The 18,230-nt window shown below is 41.2% G+C and overlaps 1 protein-coding gene across 1 annotated transcript in view; it reads right to left on the bottom strand.

Moving 5' to 3' along the window:
- adamts9 (ADAM metallopeptidase with thrombospondin type 1 motif, 9) overlaps positions 1–9,938 on the bottom strand; it is a 36,826-nt gene extending 26,888 nt beyond the window's left edge. The window contains exons 1-12 of the mRNA XM_028406369.1: positions 9,628–9,938; positions 8,913–9,319; positions 7,200–7,362; positions 5,032–5,369; positions 4,355–4,438; positions 4,129–4,253; positions 3,962–4,002; positions 3,754–3,859; positions 2,651–2,797; positions 2,126–2,267; positions 1,536–1,640; positions 348–493 (exon numbers count right to left, since the gene is read on the bottom strand). Of these exons, the coding sequence (XP_028262170.1) occupies positions 348–493; positions 1,536–1,640; positions 2,126–2,267; positions 2,651–2,797; positions 3,754–3,859; positions 3,962–4,002; positions 4,129–4,253; positions 4,355–4,438; positions 5,032–5,369; positions 7,200–7,362; positions 8,913–9,319; positions 9,628–9,721 (1,898 nt within the window). The 5' untranslated portion in view covers positions 9,722–9,938. The remainder of the gene's footprint in view (positions 1–347; positions 494–1,535; positions 1,641–2,125; positions 2,268–2,650; positions 2,798–3,753; positions 3,860–3,961; positions 4,003–4,128; positions 4,254–4,354; positions 4,439–5,031; positions 5,370–7,199; positions 7,363–8,912; positions 9,320–9,627) is intronic.
- Positions 9,939–18,230: the final 8,292 nt, after the last annotated feature.

The following is an 18,230-nucleotide window of genomic DNA, read 5'->3' on the forward strand; positions in this document are numbered from 1 at the left end:
CCATAACAGTCATTTCTCTGCCTATTCTTCCTTTCAGCCTGTAGCCCACCTCCTATAGCACGTCATCAGCATTGTTCTCTGCTGTCCTCATCATGCCTTTGTCCTCTTTGGCTTTCAATCTGTCCATTAAACCAAGATAAAAGGCAGCCTTCAAGAAGACTGAGTGATCTCTGTATTTACTAGAACACAAGCCTGTAAGATCTGCCATCACAGAGCCTGTTTGATGAACACTAGCTATGGAAAGAATTCCCTTAAGGAGGTTTGATCTATGGAACATTGACTTTGGCAGCTAAGATGGAGACAAGGTCCACTAGGCATGCATGACTACAAAGAAATGGACTGCTCACACGGGTCGGTTGCATTCACGCATGGCAATTTTTATGCCTCCACCGCATGTCCGCGAACAGGTACCAAACGGGCTCCAAACTCCCCACGCTCCCTCCACAGGTGTAGCATCATGCTCTTTGGCTATACAGAGACCATGTTTGCAGTGCTGCAAGAGGAGTGGAAGGAAGAGGGAGAACACAAATTAATTAAGAGAGAGAAACTGAGGACAGAGTAAGACTGAGAAATGTGAGAGAAAAAGACAGGGTAAAAAAAAAAAATCTTATCCATGGAACTGGCAACACTTCTATCTGCTACCCTGTGCTTTGATGCTAATCTGGGAGAAATTAGACAGTGTAGCAAATAGAAAAAAGAGGCATCATAACTGTCTGGCTGGAAAGGGGACAAGTAAATGTCACGCATACAGTCAATAAATATATATCTCAGCTCAAAACAAGAGGATAATCTTACACTGTTCAACAAACACACTTCATCCCTAGTGTTTAGTGCGGTGCAATCTGGCATGACAAAGGATGAGAATTTGGTATACACACACACACAGAAACAAAAAAAGATTTTCAAAGATGTGTGTGTATCTGGGACTTCTGGAGATGGGCCGGCCTTATGTTGCTTTTATGTCCTCTCGGTCTTAGTGGCAGGAAGCAAGAGGTTAGTGAGAAAGTCCTAATTAAAAGCTGCATGAAGACAGTCGTCTAGAGAGCAGCCATCATTCACAACTTCATACCACCTACTTACATGTCAGCCATGTTCAATTTTACACGTGTCAGCAGCAAGTTGATTTCTGGCAAGTGTTTGGAAACTTGTTTCCTTATGCCATTTTGCACTTTTTATTATATTTTAACGCCTGTGAACAATTTTATGGTCATGAGTCAATGGAAAAATAGTAAAATGCAAACAAAAAAGTGTGGCGAGGCTGTTAGATCATAACATAAAACCATATGAGCAATAAAGCCATAATGTACAGGGTAAAAATGTGGCGCTTGCATGGAGTGATGAAACTCTTCAGAAGTCTTTTCCTCTTAAGACATTCATTCCAAACATAAGCTCTGATTAAAATCAGCTCCAATCACTTCACTTTTGGCTTTAGGCATTTTTCTTCCCAATAAAATGTCTTTCTCCTTCACGCCCTGATGACCTTAAAAAAGTGTTTGTCTCTATAAGCATATGTCTTCATTCTACATGACAGCTACCTTGCCAGGGGAACAGTCGGTGCCATCTGCCCACGGCATGTGCTGGGTCCTGCAGCCTCGCTGGGCGCCCTCTGGACTCGTGCACCACAGCCTCCGACACTGAGTCTACAAACACACATACACACACATACATTAAGTGCTAATGCTGACGTTCCAGAAACACAGACCATCAGAACAAGACAGGGCAAATAAATATCATGCTTAATAACCTCACTGCAGACAAGTCTGTTTGTATATAGACTGAAGTTAGTGGACTTCACACATTATCAAACAAAGCCCAGAAAGTGACACCATTCACTAAATCAGCTGCACCAGCCATCTCTTTTGTCATCTGTTTCTCCGACAGAGCATGATCTTTAAGTAAAGAAAACCAGTGAAATTTACTTCAGTTAAAAACTTAAAACAGAATTTCTACAAATTATTATATTATATTTATTATATTTATTTCTTGTATCTCAAAAACTCACTAACAGCAAGTGACTTTAAAGGCTTCATATCCAGCTGAGAACGTCTGCAGCACTCGATCATAAGTCAAGAGGCTTCCCTTAGAGATCCACAAGTGCAACATGACAGTTCACAATTCCACTTACCATATAAGGGCACACCTGCGTCCCCGGCCCAAATATCAATTCACACTGTTTATTGACATTGTATATCCGCCCAGGCAGCTGCTGCGAGAGACTGTACGGCCTAGAAACAGGCTCGTCGAGCAAGCACTCACCATATCCTGTGCTATTAAGAAATAAAAATAAAATGACTTAAAGAAAAAAAGAGGAAAAACAAGAGACACAGACAGACAGAAAACACACTCAGTACAGCTGGAGTGGTCTTTTTTCTGTACATATACATGCTGACATGATTAAGCAGCTATATGTGGTGAGTTGTGGTGATTTGAGGATGCAGCGGCAGCTCTGTATATCTGGGGTGTAGAGTGGTACCAAATACTATCCCATATACTTTTTCCTAACATGGGCTGCAACAGCCCTGAGAAATGATGACCATTTGTTTTCTTTTATTACTAAAAATTATTGTGCAAAAAAAGTGCTGTTTACTATATCTACTAGTTCTAATTTCCATGCATGTTTGGAAGAACATATAAAACCAGTATGACATACTCGAGGAACTCTGTGATGTACTTCCTGCTACACTTGGACCACATCCAAGGGTTTGTGTTGTAGTTAAGTGTGGGAGCCATCACATGTTGCTGAATCTTAACTCCATCCTCCTTACATTTGTTACTGTCATCATGAGGCATGTTGAAGCTAGCAGATAGAGAACAGAAAAACACATTTACGTATGAAACAAGTTATTACTCTAACAACACAAGCATGGCAAGGTGAAATAAATTTCCTTCCTTTTTCTCATAATTCTGCTCATTGTAGCTCTGTATGGACGGTTTTACAGGGCTAAATGTCTGGCACATTATTTGTCTCTTATATAAATAAATAGTTATTTTTTATTTTGTATGTGTTTCTATTCTTTAGCCACATGTTTTGAATCTCAGCTGTGATTCTATATTTCCACTGTCACTCTGTTATTGACTTCAGAAAGCTTATTTAAAGCTGTCATTGGAAATAATGCAGAGCATTTGTATTGCCTGCCTGTGGGGAGTTTGAAAGGAAACCAGCATGATATGAAATTATATGAAAACTGGGCAAAAGAAAAAAGAAAAGTGTTGTGGAAATCAAAGCTCAGTGAGTATAACGGATGCATTCAAAGGGTGAACACACACATTTATGATTGATGGTGTACAGGTTCAGCAGCACACTGCCTGCTATTAAGCTCCCCACCTGACAGGTACCATGTAACAGTGACCTTTGCATTCATCAAGTGTGTTGTCACTGCCTGATGCGGATAAACGTGGAATTTAATAATCCCACCTATTGTTTAGTGGTAAGAAAGAGCATTTGCTAGAGATGATGAGGGCTATTAAAGTCTGTAACAGTCTCCACTGTAGGCGTCTAACACCCTTAGCTCTGTACGGACTTTGGACAAGTTAGCTGAAGGGGAACAGTCACAATGCAGTGCTTTGACTTCAATTCTAAAAAAAATTACAGACTATTTTCTCTCAAAGTAAAGTAAAGACTAACACAAAACATGGGATAAATGTGGAAACACTGTAAAAAAACCTGTGAATTTGCAAAGACTGTTTAAACTATCAGCTCAGATCAAAACTTTCACTAACCAGAACTGATGATAGTATTTGAGCTGTGCTTACACATGGCCAAGTTCGTGGGCGATGGTGAAGGCTGTGCTGAGTCCATTATCCTCGCTGATGCTGCAACTTCTATAGGGATCACACACTGTCCCCAGCTCTGCAAGACCTGAATATCAAGACGGTTACTTCAGTTTCTTTTGGTAACTCCATCATGCTTTATACATCACATTAACCAGTGGTAGTCTCACAACTCTAAAAATCCACTTACCTAAAGTGTCACACTTATCCCTGGCTCTGCAGATATCCTGTCTGTAGTAAGAATAAAGATAAGGGGTCATGGTCAATGGCACAACAGGTTCTCAATCAGACTACATTGATCCTTGCATCCAGCTCTCAAGTTTAACTTGATACTGTATTCTGATCATTTTCTTGCACCTGGTGATGAGGATGGCAGTGTCGTGATGGGAGTGGTGGTTATCATCCAGGATGTTCTGGCTCTGCTGCCAGATGCAGAAGTTCTTTAAAGTGGTTTGTGCATTGAATGAAATGACTGGACCATCCTGACCAACATACAAAGAAGAAATCCATCAGGTGTTATTTGATAGTTCACATTTTATGTGTATATGTATATATGTCATTATGGAGATTAGAGCAGTCTTACCAGCTCATTGTTTATTATGACCAACTTAACAATCACAATGTTAATCAGGTTGCCAATACTTGGGTCTTTGTAGATGGAGGACACCTGAATAAGGGAAACAAAACATTTGAAGTTTTAGCTTCAGGATCTCTTTGAATATTTGTATCTATTTGAGCAAGCTGAAATATGACACAATGTATCTACTGCACCCCCTTCCTGCAGTTTCAGCTATTAAGAGAATTTGGTTGATTGGAGGATCCAATAGAGAAGGCAGCCTTTGCCAAGAACGGAATATAGGTCATCTCAACCTCCCCCTGAGGACTGTCAGCTCCAGAGCATGCGGAAGCTGGTATTTGAAGTGGCCGAGAAAATGCGGTTTATGTGACATACCTGAGCTTATTTTTTAACATTCATCAAAGCTGTCAGACAGGCTCTCCTTCAAGCTTCCCTCTGTTCCCCCCTGGCTGTTTAAAAGTGGTGTTTACCCCTGCCCTAGGCTGCCCTTTTCCCTCCTACAGCCCTCTTCCAAAGGCACACTCACTAACTTGCAGCACAAACAGCACAGAGCAGGTCCATAAGTTTAGTGCTGCACTGTGAATTTGTACAGCTACCTTCTGTTCATATGAGTGCATAAATAAAGAGGCACATACAGACTTTCATTTCCAAATTAAGGACAAAACATGCAGAACAGCACTTACTATAGACATTAACGTCAGTATGTAGTGCTGCAGGTTGCTGCCATGATGCTCCACCATTTTGCTGTCGGCCACCAGCATGACTTCAACAAAGCGCGGGTAGGAGAGGAAGCGCTTTGATCTCCTGTGAGGTCCTGAGTCACTGCTGCTATCATTTGACGGTCTAGCGCTAGCACTGCTGTGCTCTGATCTGAGCAAAGTGTTGCTTGCCAGGCCGGCACTGAGTGACTCCACGTCATTGAATATACCAGCAGTGGCCACCGGTGCAGCCTCGGAAACAGTGGTGACCCCAGCCGCTGACCTCCTCTTCAGCTTGTGTCTCTTATGTCTGTGTTTGTGCCCTAGAGTGAGAAGCCAGAAGAAATTGAGCATGTGTAAATACACAAAGATGCATGGTTGATGGAAAAATGCTAAAAAAACACAAGAAATAGTATTAATCAGTTTTCTTTCAAGAGACTTTGTTTAAAAGTGTGCAAGAGTTGTGGTTTATGTCTTTAAAGCTGGAGATGCATGAGGTGAGCGGGTATTGTTAAAAGGTCTTGTGGCTTCCTTCTCCTTTTTGTTTATTGTTGCTGAAAGACTGCGTTGACAAATGAAGACTGCCTAGAGTGCCTATTTTCTCTCTACTTTCAAAAGAGGAAGGAACGAGGGCAAAGAGTTCAGGCTAGGTAAACCTGGCACCTAGCCACAAAAGAATGGTACACAAATTGCTCTGCACACAGCAAATCTTCTCAACATTGAGGGATTTTAGTCTGGCTTTATCTGTGTTTTAACTGACATGGCAACAAAATGGCTGAATGCCATCATTCTGCATTCATCAGATCACCTTTTCTGGAGTCCTAGCAATGCATCACAGACATGTATGTAACACTGAGTTGTGCAAGAGTATATTGGTTGTTGCTCTTAATGATTTATGACCACCGCAAAAAAAAAAGAGAGTTTGCTCTAAAAGGTGCAAACTAGGCTCAATCTGTAGCATGCAGTGTAACTCACTGTAAGGTAACACACAGTAGGAAGACCTCCTGAGTGCAGAAAAAGCAATGACTTCAAAATAAATAAATAAAAACACTTTGTGCAATTCTGGTTTCTCATTTAAATACGAAACATATGAACAATACAGTTAAACGTCTTGAGTTTAAAATTATTCTTAGCCAAATATGGCACATTGTCAAATGTGTATTCCTTCAGGCTATGAGCCCACACACCGACACACATGACAGAATCGCAAGACAAACACACACACACAAGCATTTACACACACAGTGAAACTAAACACCTATAGCAGACAAAGAAAAAAACAACATTTCCAGATTTAATTTCTTATTTTTGATTATTAGACTCAGAATCACTTTGCTCACAGTGTGTTCATGGCAGTGGGTCTACCCAGCTTTCTTATCAAAGATGGAGAGGAAGTACAAGAGTCAACAGGAAGTTCAGCCAGTAAACTGAGATGGGATGATACAAGGGTGAACTTCCAAATGATTTTTCCTGAGTGAGACTTGGAAGGCATCCTCATACTAATGCTATAGCTGTAGGCATTGCATGGTGCAGGCTAAGACATGATATCTGAGTCAAGATAGTTTTACACCATACCTTAATTCACTCACTACACTTCTGACTGTGGCCTACTCATGGAGACAGTCCAAATGTATTTTATTCTAAAGACATTCATTACACAGTCAGTTTATTCTTTTTAATCTTTCACTTGCAAAACTTCCTGACAACATCCTGACACATTTAAAAGTTATTTTCCTACACCACATTATTCACTACAGTACCATGGTACAATCACTGTAATAGCTCAAAAAGCTTAGTGACTATTGCATAATCGCTTCCTGTTACAACTGATAGCAGAGACTTTAGGGGTGACGCAAGGATTACGCTCCATTACGTCTGTGGGAACCTGTTTAAAGGTCACATGCATGATACAAAATGCAGGTATGACTAATTATTGACTTAAAATCCATATGTATCCCATGACAATACACCGTGAGGGTGGACTGGAGCAGATATTTAGGTCAGCTGACTGGCAAGAGCTATAATACTCTCATGATAAGATCTTGGTCGACACTGGCTGCATGTTACACAGATACAGAGATGCATGTGTGTGTGTGTGTGTGAGTGTAGGGCGGTCTGTGATGCATCTGCAGTTTTTATGTAACACTCCATACCTGAAGTATCACAGGGTGAGCTCTCCCCAGATGTCTGTTTCTTGGGTGTTCTCTTCCTGTATACAATATGAGGTTTTGTGTGTTCCTCTTCATAGTGTTCTCCTTGATAGCTGTGTAGGGGCTCCACAAAATACTCCCCTTCTGGAGACCTGAAAGTGCCAAGCTAGGGAACAGAAAAAAGCAGTAGATAGTTAGTCTCTCATCTATAAATCTTTTTTTTCTGTAAACATGTGTTCCTTTTTAGAAATCAAGAGTGCCAAATCTTAAGGAATACTTCTCAAAGATGCTGTACACCGCTTCAGTGCAATGCAGTTTTTACCTAAAAATATACATAGCAAACAGCGGAGTGTGGTCTATTTTGAGAGAAAATAAGCAATGCTGAGACTCTGGGGCTTTTTATAAACAGTTGAAATAAGTGAATTTGCATGCATGTGAGAATAGTCCCAAAAGAGCAGCTGGATAATAGTGAGACGTCTGGTGTGCAAATAATCAGACTGCATGTCCCTGGCAAGCAAGCTTTGTTATATGTATTTCAAATAGTACGTTTAGCGTGACTGGTTGATGTGAGGTGTATGATCTTCCAGATAAGGTGCATGCCAAGCTGAGCACATTTGACTTGCTGCTAATTTGCTGTGGATAACCACCAAGCCAGCCGGAGTGGTCGACACACCTTTTTGGCACAAATATACCTGGCTGGCAAAAGTCATATATAAACTCTCTTATGACAAAGTGTGGGAAAATGACCATTAGGAAAGCACTGCATTTGCAGCATGTGTCAAAATGTCCAGGGAGTGGACATAATATGATGCAAGGAACAAATATTACTGTGCTATTTTAAATGACTTATGGAGCTGACAAAGCAAAAGAGAATCTTCAGTTTAGTTCCCCGGCTTAGAAAACAAGTGACATATTCTGAAAAGTACAGAAATAAAACACAATAAAAGACAGTACTGCCAGCTTTGGAATAATCGTGCCCTTGGAGCTCTTGAATAAATAATAGACTGTGCTCCATAAATGTCAGCTAAACTCCCTGCAGAGCATAACATTGAAAGCATTTTATATTTGATTTGTCATTTGGGAAGGAATTGACCCCTTCCTCATATCTGTCACCTCACTGTGGTTTCTGTAAACTCTGAGTGCACTTTAGCTCCACGCCAAAACTCATGCTTCAGTGAGCCTGGGAGTTGGACCAATTCGTGATGACGTCAGTACCACCCGTACTACTACTGCACCAGCGTGCGTAAAGACGTCACCGACTAAAAGGAGATCAGAGACAAACATGGAAGAAAGATGAAGATTGTTCATTGAACTAGACCAAAGGCAAAAGACTTGAGTTCCTCGAAAGTCAACACATCTGTTTGTATTTCTGAGAGAGAGCCCCACATCAAGATCCTTGTATAGACACACTCTTCAGCAAGTCTCATTTTTTTAAACTCGTTTTGAGGTAACTGTGTATAAATATATAATATCTTTGTCAGGAGTGTACAGGTGTGCTCTTGTTCTAAATACCTAAACCTAGTAGAAGAATGGAAGAAAAGATGACAGGTGATCAAGTTGCGCGCAAATTTTGAAAATGTTTTTTTTTCCTAAGGCGATGATGAGGCAGTCTTGTGTAAGCAATAACGGCCCCTAAACACCCACAGTGAAAAAGTACAACACCCGGTCGGAAACAAATCACATGCACGGCGATAGCAACCGTGCGTAAAAACTCACCAGTCCGGAGCACAAACTGATGACTGCGGCGTGTTCTGCATGTGCATTTACATGTCCATTATAGAAGCAGTGCCGTAACTCCGTGTCCTCCTCCTCCTCCTTCTCCTCTCCCTCTCCATCTGTTGCAAAATCCGTTATGTTATCTCCTCGGTGTACTCCAAGTATTGTCACAGTGTATAGAGGTGCGATAAATCCCGAATCCAGCGTAAGGTTGAGGTGATAGTTCTGTCCGAAAGCAGATATCCTATAGTGGATATTTGGCGAGGCCCAGTGATCCGTGGTATTGCCGGTGTCCTCGTCCAAACTTCGCCTTTTCCTCTTGAAGTGCACACTGGTTGGAAATTTGTCACCGGCTTCATTCACTCGCACCGGTGTTACAATCTCATAAGCTCCGATCTCCTCTTTTACTGTGGAATAAAGGCACAAGAATGACATGCAATTAAGGGATTAAATAAAAACACGAGTGTTAGTAAAATCATCCAAACTGTGTTAAAGGTTAAATGATCATTTAAATATGAATGTATTCATTCTGGGGGGAAAACAGCTTTACAACATTGCAAGAAAATGGAAGTTAGTCTGTGAACTTTAGGCATCTAGAAACGCTGCAAGTCATGTGCCTGTCTGAATCCCAAACTCATTCATTCTCTGCCTTCACTCTTACAAAATAACTGCACAAGTGAGAAACGCGGGGAGGTGTCAGAATGGCATACTTTACCTGTTGAATTCAAAAGCAATCTCCCCGTAGATGCGACTACATTCAAGAAATCAGGGAATAGTAGGAACCCCAAGCCCCAGAAGAGCACATGCATGATTGTCCACGTTCAGAGGACAGAGGCAGCCTGTATTCCTGTAGTAATACCGTATCCCTGCTGTCACTCCGGGCTTTCCGCCTCCGGTCCGCCTGCCACATCCAATTTTATTATCCTCGGCTCTTGAGTAGATGGTCTCTGGCCGGTGAAGTACACTGCTGGGACGTGAGCGCTTCACGGATTCCCTGGCGAACATGCATACTGCAGAGAGGGGTGGGCTGCTTCCACAGTCAACTGCGATGGGCTCCGCTAGCCCGTGAACCAGCTCTCTCCCCAGCTAGGGGCGGGATCAGCCAGGCAAGGTACACTGGTGCTACAGTGAAGCCACTTCCGTTATATACCATAGTAGCCAGGGTGGTCACACATGGCCACATGAATCATATTGTCAGTTTGAATTGTTGAGTCAGCTCACACAAAATAAAGAATCCACACTAAGGGGACCTTGTTAACTTTGCCTTTTTTACCAAGTGGGATCTGGCACTGTACAGCTTAATTAACTTGGGGTTAATTCAGGTTTTATAGGAGTGAGCAGTTGTGCAGAGTACAGAGTAGATCAGTGACCACGACAGTGAGGTGGGGCCCATATAGGAAATGCCTGCCCTGGGGCCACAAGAGAGATAATCTGGGCATGGCTGTATACTTAGAAGTTCATGGGATCACAGAGTGACAAAATTCAAGCTGGCAAGCAGTATAGTCATATATACTGGTGATCTGAGGTCTTAAGTAAGTGCTGGAAAAGGTATTGTGTGGGGATAATGGTAATGGTTTTATGAGCTATAGCCTCCTCAGCAGAACAATGCAACAGGCTGTATGGAAGCCTTTGTAGGTGCTTTTGTTATGTGGAGGATCAAAGAGTGGTCTATGCAGTCTGCGTCCTGACCCATTCATGTAACCCCCAATACACACACACAGAGGGAGCGAGAGAGATAGCTACAGTCAGAATACACACATTATTCTGCTGATCATCAATATTAGCTCATCAGACAGGAAATTGCTGCTCTACATGAACGGAGCGTGACAAAAAAGTTGATTTGAAGCTGAAATCTTAAAGATCTGTATCAACAAATCCATAAAACAAAGATATTCTCACAATTACAATTAATAAACTAAATAACTCATCAGTAAGCTTCCTCACACAAAAAATCTGTTTTGATCTGGATTATGCTCTTAAGCCACATCAAATATGAAGCCATATCAGAATGAAATACACCATAATCAGCAGCACTTTGTTTAAACTTTAGAGAGGTGCGCCCATAGATAACAGATTATATTATATTTCACATGAACTAATATAATACAATCCGTCAACAGACAAAACAGCTCTTGTTGTCTTGTTGTGTCTTAGTTAGGGCAACATACACACAACATGTGAATCGGACAGAGTTTAAGCGTACTTTGCCAACAACAGTGTGCTGAGACACACTACAAATCTGAAAACGCTGATGAATGTAATGTTAACACATTAAAAGGTGCTGCAGTGAATACACATTACGAAGGCCACTGTTGTAGATAAGATTACACCTATTCCCAGACTAACAGCATACATAGAATGTAAACCTGTTTGCCAGTTTCAAGTTAAAAGCTGTAACAGGATCAATTATGCTTATCTTTTTAGACATTAAATAGAAAGATAAAACGTTAAATAGCCTACACATTATTTTGAGAACTTTCTTGGAATCTATGTCAAAATAACTACTAAATATTATAACAAAACACAGTGTTTGATCTACGGTGTATTCTGGCATGTGCTCAGGTGGCTTTATATCATTACTCCTTCAGAGCCATCAGGCGGTGTGCATGTTTCCTGTCCCACATGACCTTATGCGGTGATAAATGTTAGCAGCTGGCACATGACTTTACAGCTCATTTGTTGTGCACAACCACCATGCACCTCCATTAATGAGGCTGCCTATAAGCTGGATTTGCAGGTGCATAACTACAACGCCTCGCAAGGAATGCTTTCAAAAATATAAACGATGATGCATACCTGCAGGATATACAGACCAAAAAGGTGTCGCTTCTGTCATTATGGTGACCCAATTTGCAGACCTGTGGTGTTGCAAAGAGAGAACATCATTTCAGTAAATTCACACCAATGTGTGCTAAACAGTCATGAGCCACCCATTTGCACCAGTTGGTGCTTATTATCCAGTATGATGGATCTAATTACATAGGATCTTAGGGGTCAGTGAAATGTCAGCATTTGAGATGACTGGTTGTAATACATTACACAGACTTTACGTCCTCAGATTACCCAATGTCATCACGTATAAGAGTTCCCAAACCTCCTAACCTTTGCACAGGAGCTGCTTTTCTTCCTACGTTCCTCTTGTAATTTGGAAATTTGTCCTCCGGGTATAAATCAAAACATCAACATGGGCAGCTGTAGGTCACAAACCCCTTTAAATACAAGTTTTCATTCACAATTAGTCCCCTTTTCCCAGAATTCTCCATAAAACTATTTTACAGCACAGGGGTCATAGGTAAGTAAAAACAGACGGAGAAATTGTGCTTAGGCAGTGTTTTCATGCATGGCAACTGCGACTTTAAGAGCACGATTTACTCTTACTCTAATGTGTTGTTGTAGTTGCTGACAGCCTTCATTTCAAGCTAAGAATAACTATGTCACATTTGTCAATGAAAGGCCACCGGACTTAGTGAAGTCACTACAAGCATGTGGCAGCGAGATTAAAAAGCTGCTTCTCCACCCTAAACTGCAGGCCGTCATCTTCACTAAGCTGACCTTGTTTCCAGGTTTCTCAATGGAGCAGTCAGTGCAGCTGTGTGTGCCTGTGCGTGTGTGTGTTCTGAATAGATGGTGGTCATTGAGGTCATCAGAGTCACCCTTCCTGAGTTGTGCGCAGGCAGCATCATTCAGAACAGCTATCAGCAGTGTAAACTTCACTTCCTTTCCAGATCAGATAAAATGCAGATAGGGAGCGGAAAGCTTGAATGAAGTAGCCGGGCCTGGCCTGGGATTTCAAAGAGATACACTTTAATTGTTGAGCTTTTAAAATCGCCTTTTACTCTGTCTCACCAAAACCCCCCGCCTGACAGGCTTTCTTGGCCCAGTGAACTTGTCTTCATTACAAGGCAATATGCAAAGGATTGGAAAGCAACACGTATTTTATAATACACAGAACTGTTTGGTCACTTCAGCCAGTTTTGCTGCAGGGTTGTACAACAACGAAGAGTGCACAGCATTCACACACAACATGGTAATTAAATTAACAAAAGTAATATGTGATCGAAACAAGAAGTTGCATTTTCATCGCAAGGGACAAAGTGTTGGTGGTTAGCAGCTGCACTGCAGCCATAAAAGTCAGCTCCATGTTGCACTGCCAACATGCTGGTGTTAAGTTTAGTAGAGCCAAGGTGAGATATTCATCTGTTGTAGTAGAAGGTGTTTGATTTTCAGTTTGGGATACAGATGCAGATGCTTAGCTGTTAAAGAGACAGCAGCTTGTTGAATAATATAAGAAAGGTCGAGTTGGAGGCAGGGTGCCATATGTGCAGTCATGGCCTAACAAGGCGGTACAATGATGTATGAAGTAGTAGACTAAGAGTTGAGAATGCCTGTGCTTGAAATTATTTTTAGGTGCTAAATACAAGCAAAAAGCTGATTTTCTAAACTTCATTATTCCATTACCTCAAAATAACAGCTTTTGAAGTAAAAGATAAAACAAACTTTGTTTACTTTTGATAACAAAATAACGAACTTGTTATCACGGAGAAAACAATTGGGCTGCTTGCTCTTATAATGTGGAATAAGCTTACATGTTTTGTGGCTAACGTAATGGCGTTGAGTATTGTTTGTAATCTCAGCCATTATTATGGGCTTTTTATTTGAGCAGCTGCTGGCTGAAGCACAGAGCTGGGGCTTGGTCATCAGTCATGATTTCGGACAGTCATAAAGCACACAGCAAAGCACAGTTCAAATCAGGCCAAATCAGACAAACCATCTTTCTTCAGTTCGTAATTATTGCTGACCTGGACTTGTGAACACGGTAAAACAGTATCCTGGAGCGAATCTCTGAGCCACTGCATGATCTCTATGGCTGCACATTTATTTAGTCTTTCAGCATGGGACCATTTCAACCTCCAGCATTAAAGATGTCTCCTTTAGACCAGCAGGCATATGTTAACAGTCAAACACATTGAAAATGTTGCATGGTCTTATTCTTTTAATTGGCAAAGCAGACAACAGGCACTGAAAGCTTTACCAGGAATGGCTGAGAGGAGGGAGGGGGTCATTCTGTAAATGGGCTTTTTTAGGATGGTCTTAGGCAAGTTTATGTTGGGTGAGAGCTGAGCGAAAACAACGCTTAACATCTGAAGTGCAATTAGAGCTTTGGAGGAGCTTTCACAGACCACAAGATAGGGGTCTGGATTCTGCCCAAGTCGTACAGCAGCTGTCAGCAGGTCCCTCCAAAATCAGAATGCTTCCCAGACTCTCCAGCCCTCTGTGGAATGACTACAATACACTTAATGCCAGGAACCAAATAATTCACTCCACAGTTCGAAGGGAGGGGGAGGAAGTTATAAAAGGTATAGTCTGGTGTAGCTTGGGTACCAATGTGACATAATATGTCCAGAGACCCAAACTCTGTGTCTCTTTATTCTCAGTCGTTTTTTTACAGAGAAAAGGGCTAACTGTGTCATCCTCCCAGCACTAAAGCTCAGCATAACGTGATTACAGTGAGAATGATTGGTGAGGTTGGGTTTGGACGGTCGAGGGCGCTGCTAGGAACAAAGATGGATATAGTTTTAAGGTGTGTAACCAACCGACCTGTCAATGATACTGGGTGGTAAGTAAGCCGATTCTATGAGTCCTGATGTCATGTGTTTGTAGTCCTACCCCGGCCCCTGCTCCTTCCCCCTTCAGCTCACTTGGCACCCCCTGCTTCACAAAGGGACACATGATGACCTAATCACTTTCAGCTGCAAGACAAACTGGAAAAAAAACAGAAACAGAGAGATATCATGACTCTCTTTAGACACCTGACTTTTTGCAAGGACACAGCACAGCTGGAGAGACAAACTGACTGTAGAACAAAAGAGCACAATGAGAGGAGTGAGGTTTTTAGTTTTCCACTGCTAAAAACACACACTTATTTAAAATTCCTCAATAAATACGACAGACATAATCCTCGAGTCCTATTACTCCATCTGTTTCATGAAGTACCAAACACACAGGATAGTACAGGTTCACTCACATACTGTTAACCTGAAGCACATGTGCTGTCTTACCAAATCTTTTTATATGTAAACATGTTAAATTTCCCAGGCTCGTAAAAGTGTCACTGTATCGCACTGTGCAGACATCAATGCAAAAGCAAACAAAAAAGACACCTATCACACTGTAAAACTGTACCACAAGCCTTTACTTCTTCAATCCACACATGGACGTAGAGTAAGATCTGTTTCCCCTCTGCTTCATCTACTCCTTTGTCATTTTGGATACAGTTTAGTGTTCTGGGTCAAGGACTCTATTTTGTGGCTGTCATGGCTTGTAGAATAGGCTGGCCCAGGTCCTGCTGGCAGGGCCACTGTGTAAGTGGGTCATCTGGGACCAAGAGGAGCCAGCGAACTCACTATAGCTGACAGGCACACAGCAGTGCACACCAGGACCCATTATATTAAAAAAAGCCAGACAGAATAGGTGGTGATGATGCACTATTATCCCACAAGTCATAACATTTATATACGTCTGGAGGTCACTGATACAGTGCAGTAGCAGAAAAATCACGCAGACTTTCCATCAGTCTGTTCCTCTGTATATTATCTGTCTCAATGTAATCTTTCAGAAGCCAGTCAGGATTATCAGCTAACAATGAAATTATTTTTTTTGCCAAATCAGACTTTATGAATCAATAATCTTATTATGGTTTTAACACAGCAGGGTGAATGGCACCAAGTTAAGACTTGGAAGGCTTTGACTGACAGCATACATGTGCTGTGCAAAGCTTCAAATGGACAAAGGGTCAGTCCCACAGTGGCTTTACACCAAAAGATGATGCAACAGAGACAAATTTAATTGAGGCAAAATGTACCATCTTTCATCTTATTCAGTGGAGTTCAAGAACTGTTCTGATGGGATATTGGCTTTTGTGCAAAAAGATGCTGAAGCTGATGAACTGATCTGTTTTTCATAATATGGAAGAACCACAGCAACCATGATCTAAACCTCTAAACAATACAGGGTGGTTTATACTTTAATGTAAAGGAATGTGCCATATAAAGCAATCAAGCAATGTAGATTGATAGTTAGATGCTAAAGGAAACAAGAAATGGACAATCTGAGTTTGTCTTGCCTCATCTTGTTGACTCCTTAAGTACATGCTCATGTACAGGCTTTTCCTAAGCAAAATACAAGTCACTGTCACAAGCTTGTCTTTGTGCAGCCAGCAATAATTCCAGATTAGGCATGTACCAGACAAAAGCCTGGCTGTCATTAAAAGAAATGATATCACACAGGCTGCCTTAGTACCTACAATGGCTTTAATATCTGTTTCAGATATCTGTGAAGCAGGGGGATGTTTTTTCAGCCCATAAAGGGACTCATATTCTTCATATTTAGACAGTCTATATTACAGGAAATATGAAATGTTTACTTAGGCACAGTACAGAGGTGCTAGTGCTCCTTCTACTCATACAATGTGTTTTGCAATGTGTTAACTTCTGGTGTTTTTGACAATATCCGTGAAAATCTGGGAAGGTTTTTTTGTCAGATAGTCAACTGTTGCTAGTGTTAAATTGGTCTTCATCCCATTAAATCACTGAAACAGTCTGGATTTTTATTTGATGCTCCTCACTGCTGTGGGATAGGGTTCATCTTTGTGAAATTGGAAATATCTTACCACGGACCCTTTCCTGGTCTCATAAACATCAGTAGCTCTTAATGTCAATAACTAATTTAATTTGTCGTTGGTCTCTCATTCTTGTGGGATTATAACATTTGCCAAAATTTTCTTTTCCTTATTAACAGGCCTATCACACTTTCACAATATCTGGATTAGATTTTTCTCTGGTAGACATAGCCCCTCTTACTCAACTACAAAAACAACGCAGTGACTATGGTTAAATTACCATTTGAATATTTAACTAGAGGTGTGAGAATAAATCAAAGTCCCCCAGGAGACTGAAATAAGGTGAGGACAAACTCCAAAGTAATGTGTGATAATGTTACCTCAGCTATGGGAAACTGAACCTCAGGGTGACCCAAGTGGGAGTAAATGTGAAAAACATGAGAGAAGGAGCAGAGGGGAGCAAGTGTAAGCAAAGCTGATCTTTCGACTGCTTAGCTTCCCCTGTGCATGTGTAGGCAGGTGTCGCAGGGAGCATGAAATTCTGGTGATTTCATCTACAGGTGCTGCAGTTCAGCACGGGGAGCCAAGCCTTACACAGACATGGACGTCTTGAGACTTCCAGAAGTGCAAAGGCACAAATCTTTAGACTTTGAGGTTTTTACTGGGCCAATAACTTCTTAAATCTCCCCCTTTGTCCCTACAACAGTCTGCTCTACCCAATTTCCTTCATAGACTGCTGGTCTTACTTTCCTATCTGGCTAAGGAATGGCTATTTCCTCAGGATGTAATCTAAAGGAATCCTAGCCATCCGATATGGGATATTTCCTGTTGCTCTAAAGCCATCCATTCCTAAAAGGAGATGTACAGAGAAGAACAGGTACACCATGGTTTGGACCAAATATGGTACCAAATATGTGACTATATATAATATTCATCTGCTCACTGCAACACATATTTTTTCAGGAGTAAATAAGGTACAAGCGAGGTAACCGTTTAGATGTTAGTTTAGATTACAATAGAATTTGTAATTTGGTAACACAACACACACCTACACAATACTCCATTGGATATGGTACATTGGCCCACTGATGTTCACAACACAGACAGCACATTAAAATCAATCAAGCATCTGACTTACCAGATCAAAAAAAAACAAACAGTAATACATCTTAGATCTTGAAAAACAAGTGCAACATAGAATGTTTTTTGGCGCCCCAGAGGAGAAAAATAAATCATCCGATTCCCTTCATTGTAGCTTCTTGTTTTTAATCACCTCTCCTCAGGTCAGGGGTGGAAAACAGCTGTACAAGAATGTTTTAATAATTCAGGAATGCCAACTTTTGACACAAAGATAATGTAAAACGTAAAAAAAAAAGCAGCATGTGATTCTGCTGTCAGAAGGCTGCACTGTTATTGCCTGTGTAGAAAGAGCAGCGCTCTGTTTTGGACTAGAGTTGGATTAGTTAGTGCAAGTGTTACCATTTTCACAAGGAATGTACAAATATCATGAAATATTAGTATGGGTTGACGATGAAAGTTCAGAGCAGGCCAGAGAGGCATACCACAATCAGCAAATGGTGGTCAAATACCTTTAATCAGTGTGGAGTGGCCACTGCACAGCTGGCTTTTTGCAATGTTGCTTTTTTGTTTTTTTGGAAGGATGAGCAGTGGATTTGTGTCCAAATACTGCATACTACAAA

The sequence above is a fragment of the Parambassis ranga genome, chromosome 5 (genome assembly GCF_900634625.1).
Source record: "Parambassis ranga chromosome 5, fParRan2.1, whole genome shotgun sequence".
NCBI lineage: Eukaryota > Metazoa > Chordata > Actinopteri > Ambassidae > Parambassis > Parambassis ranga.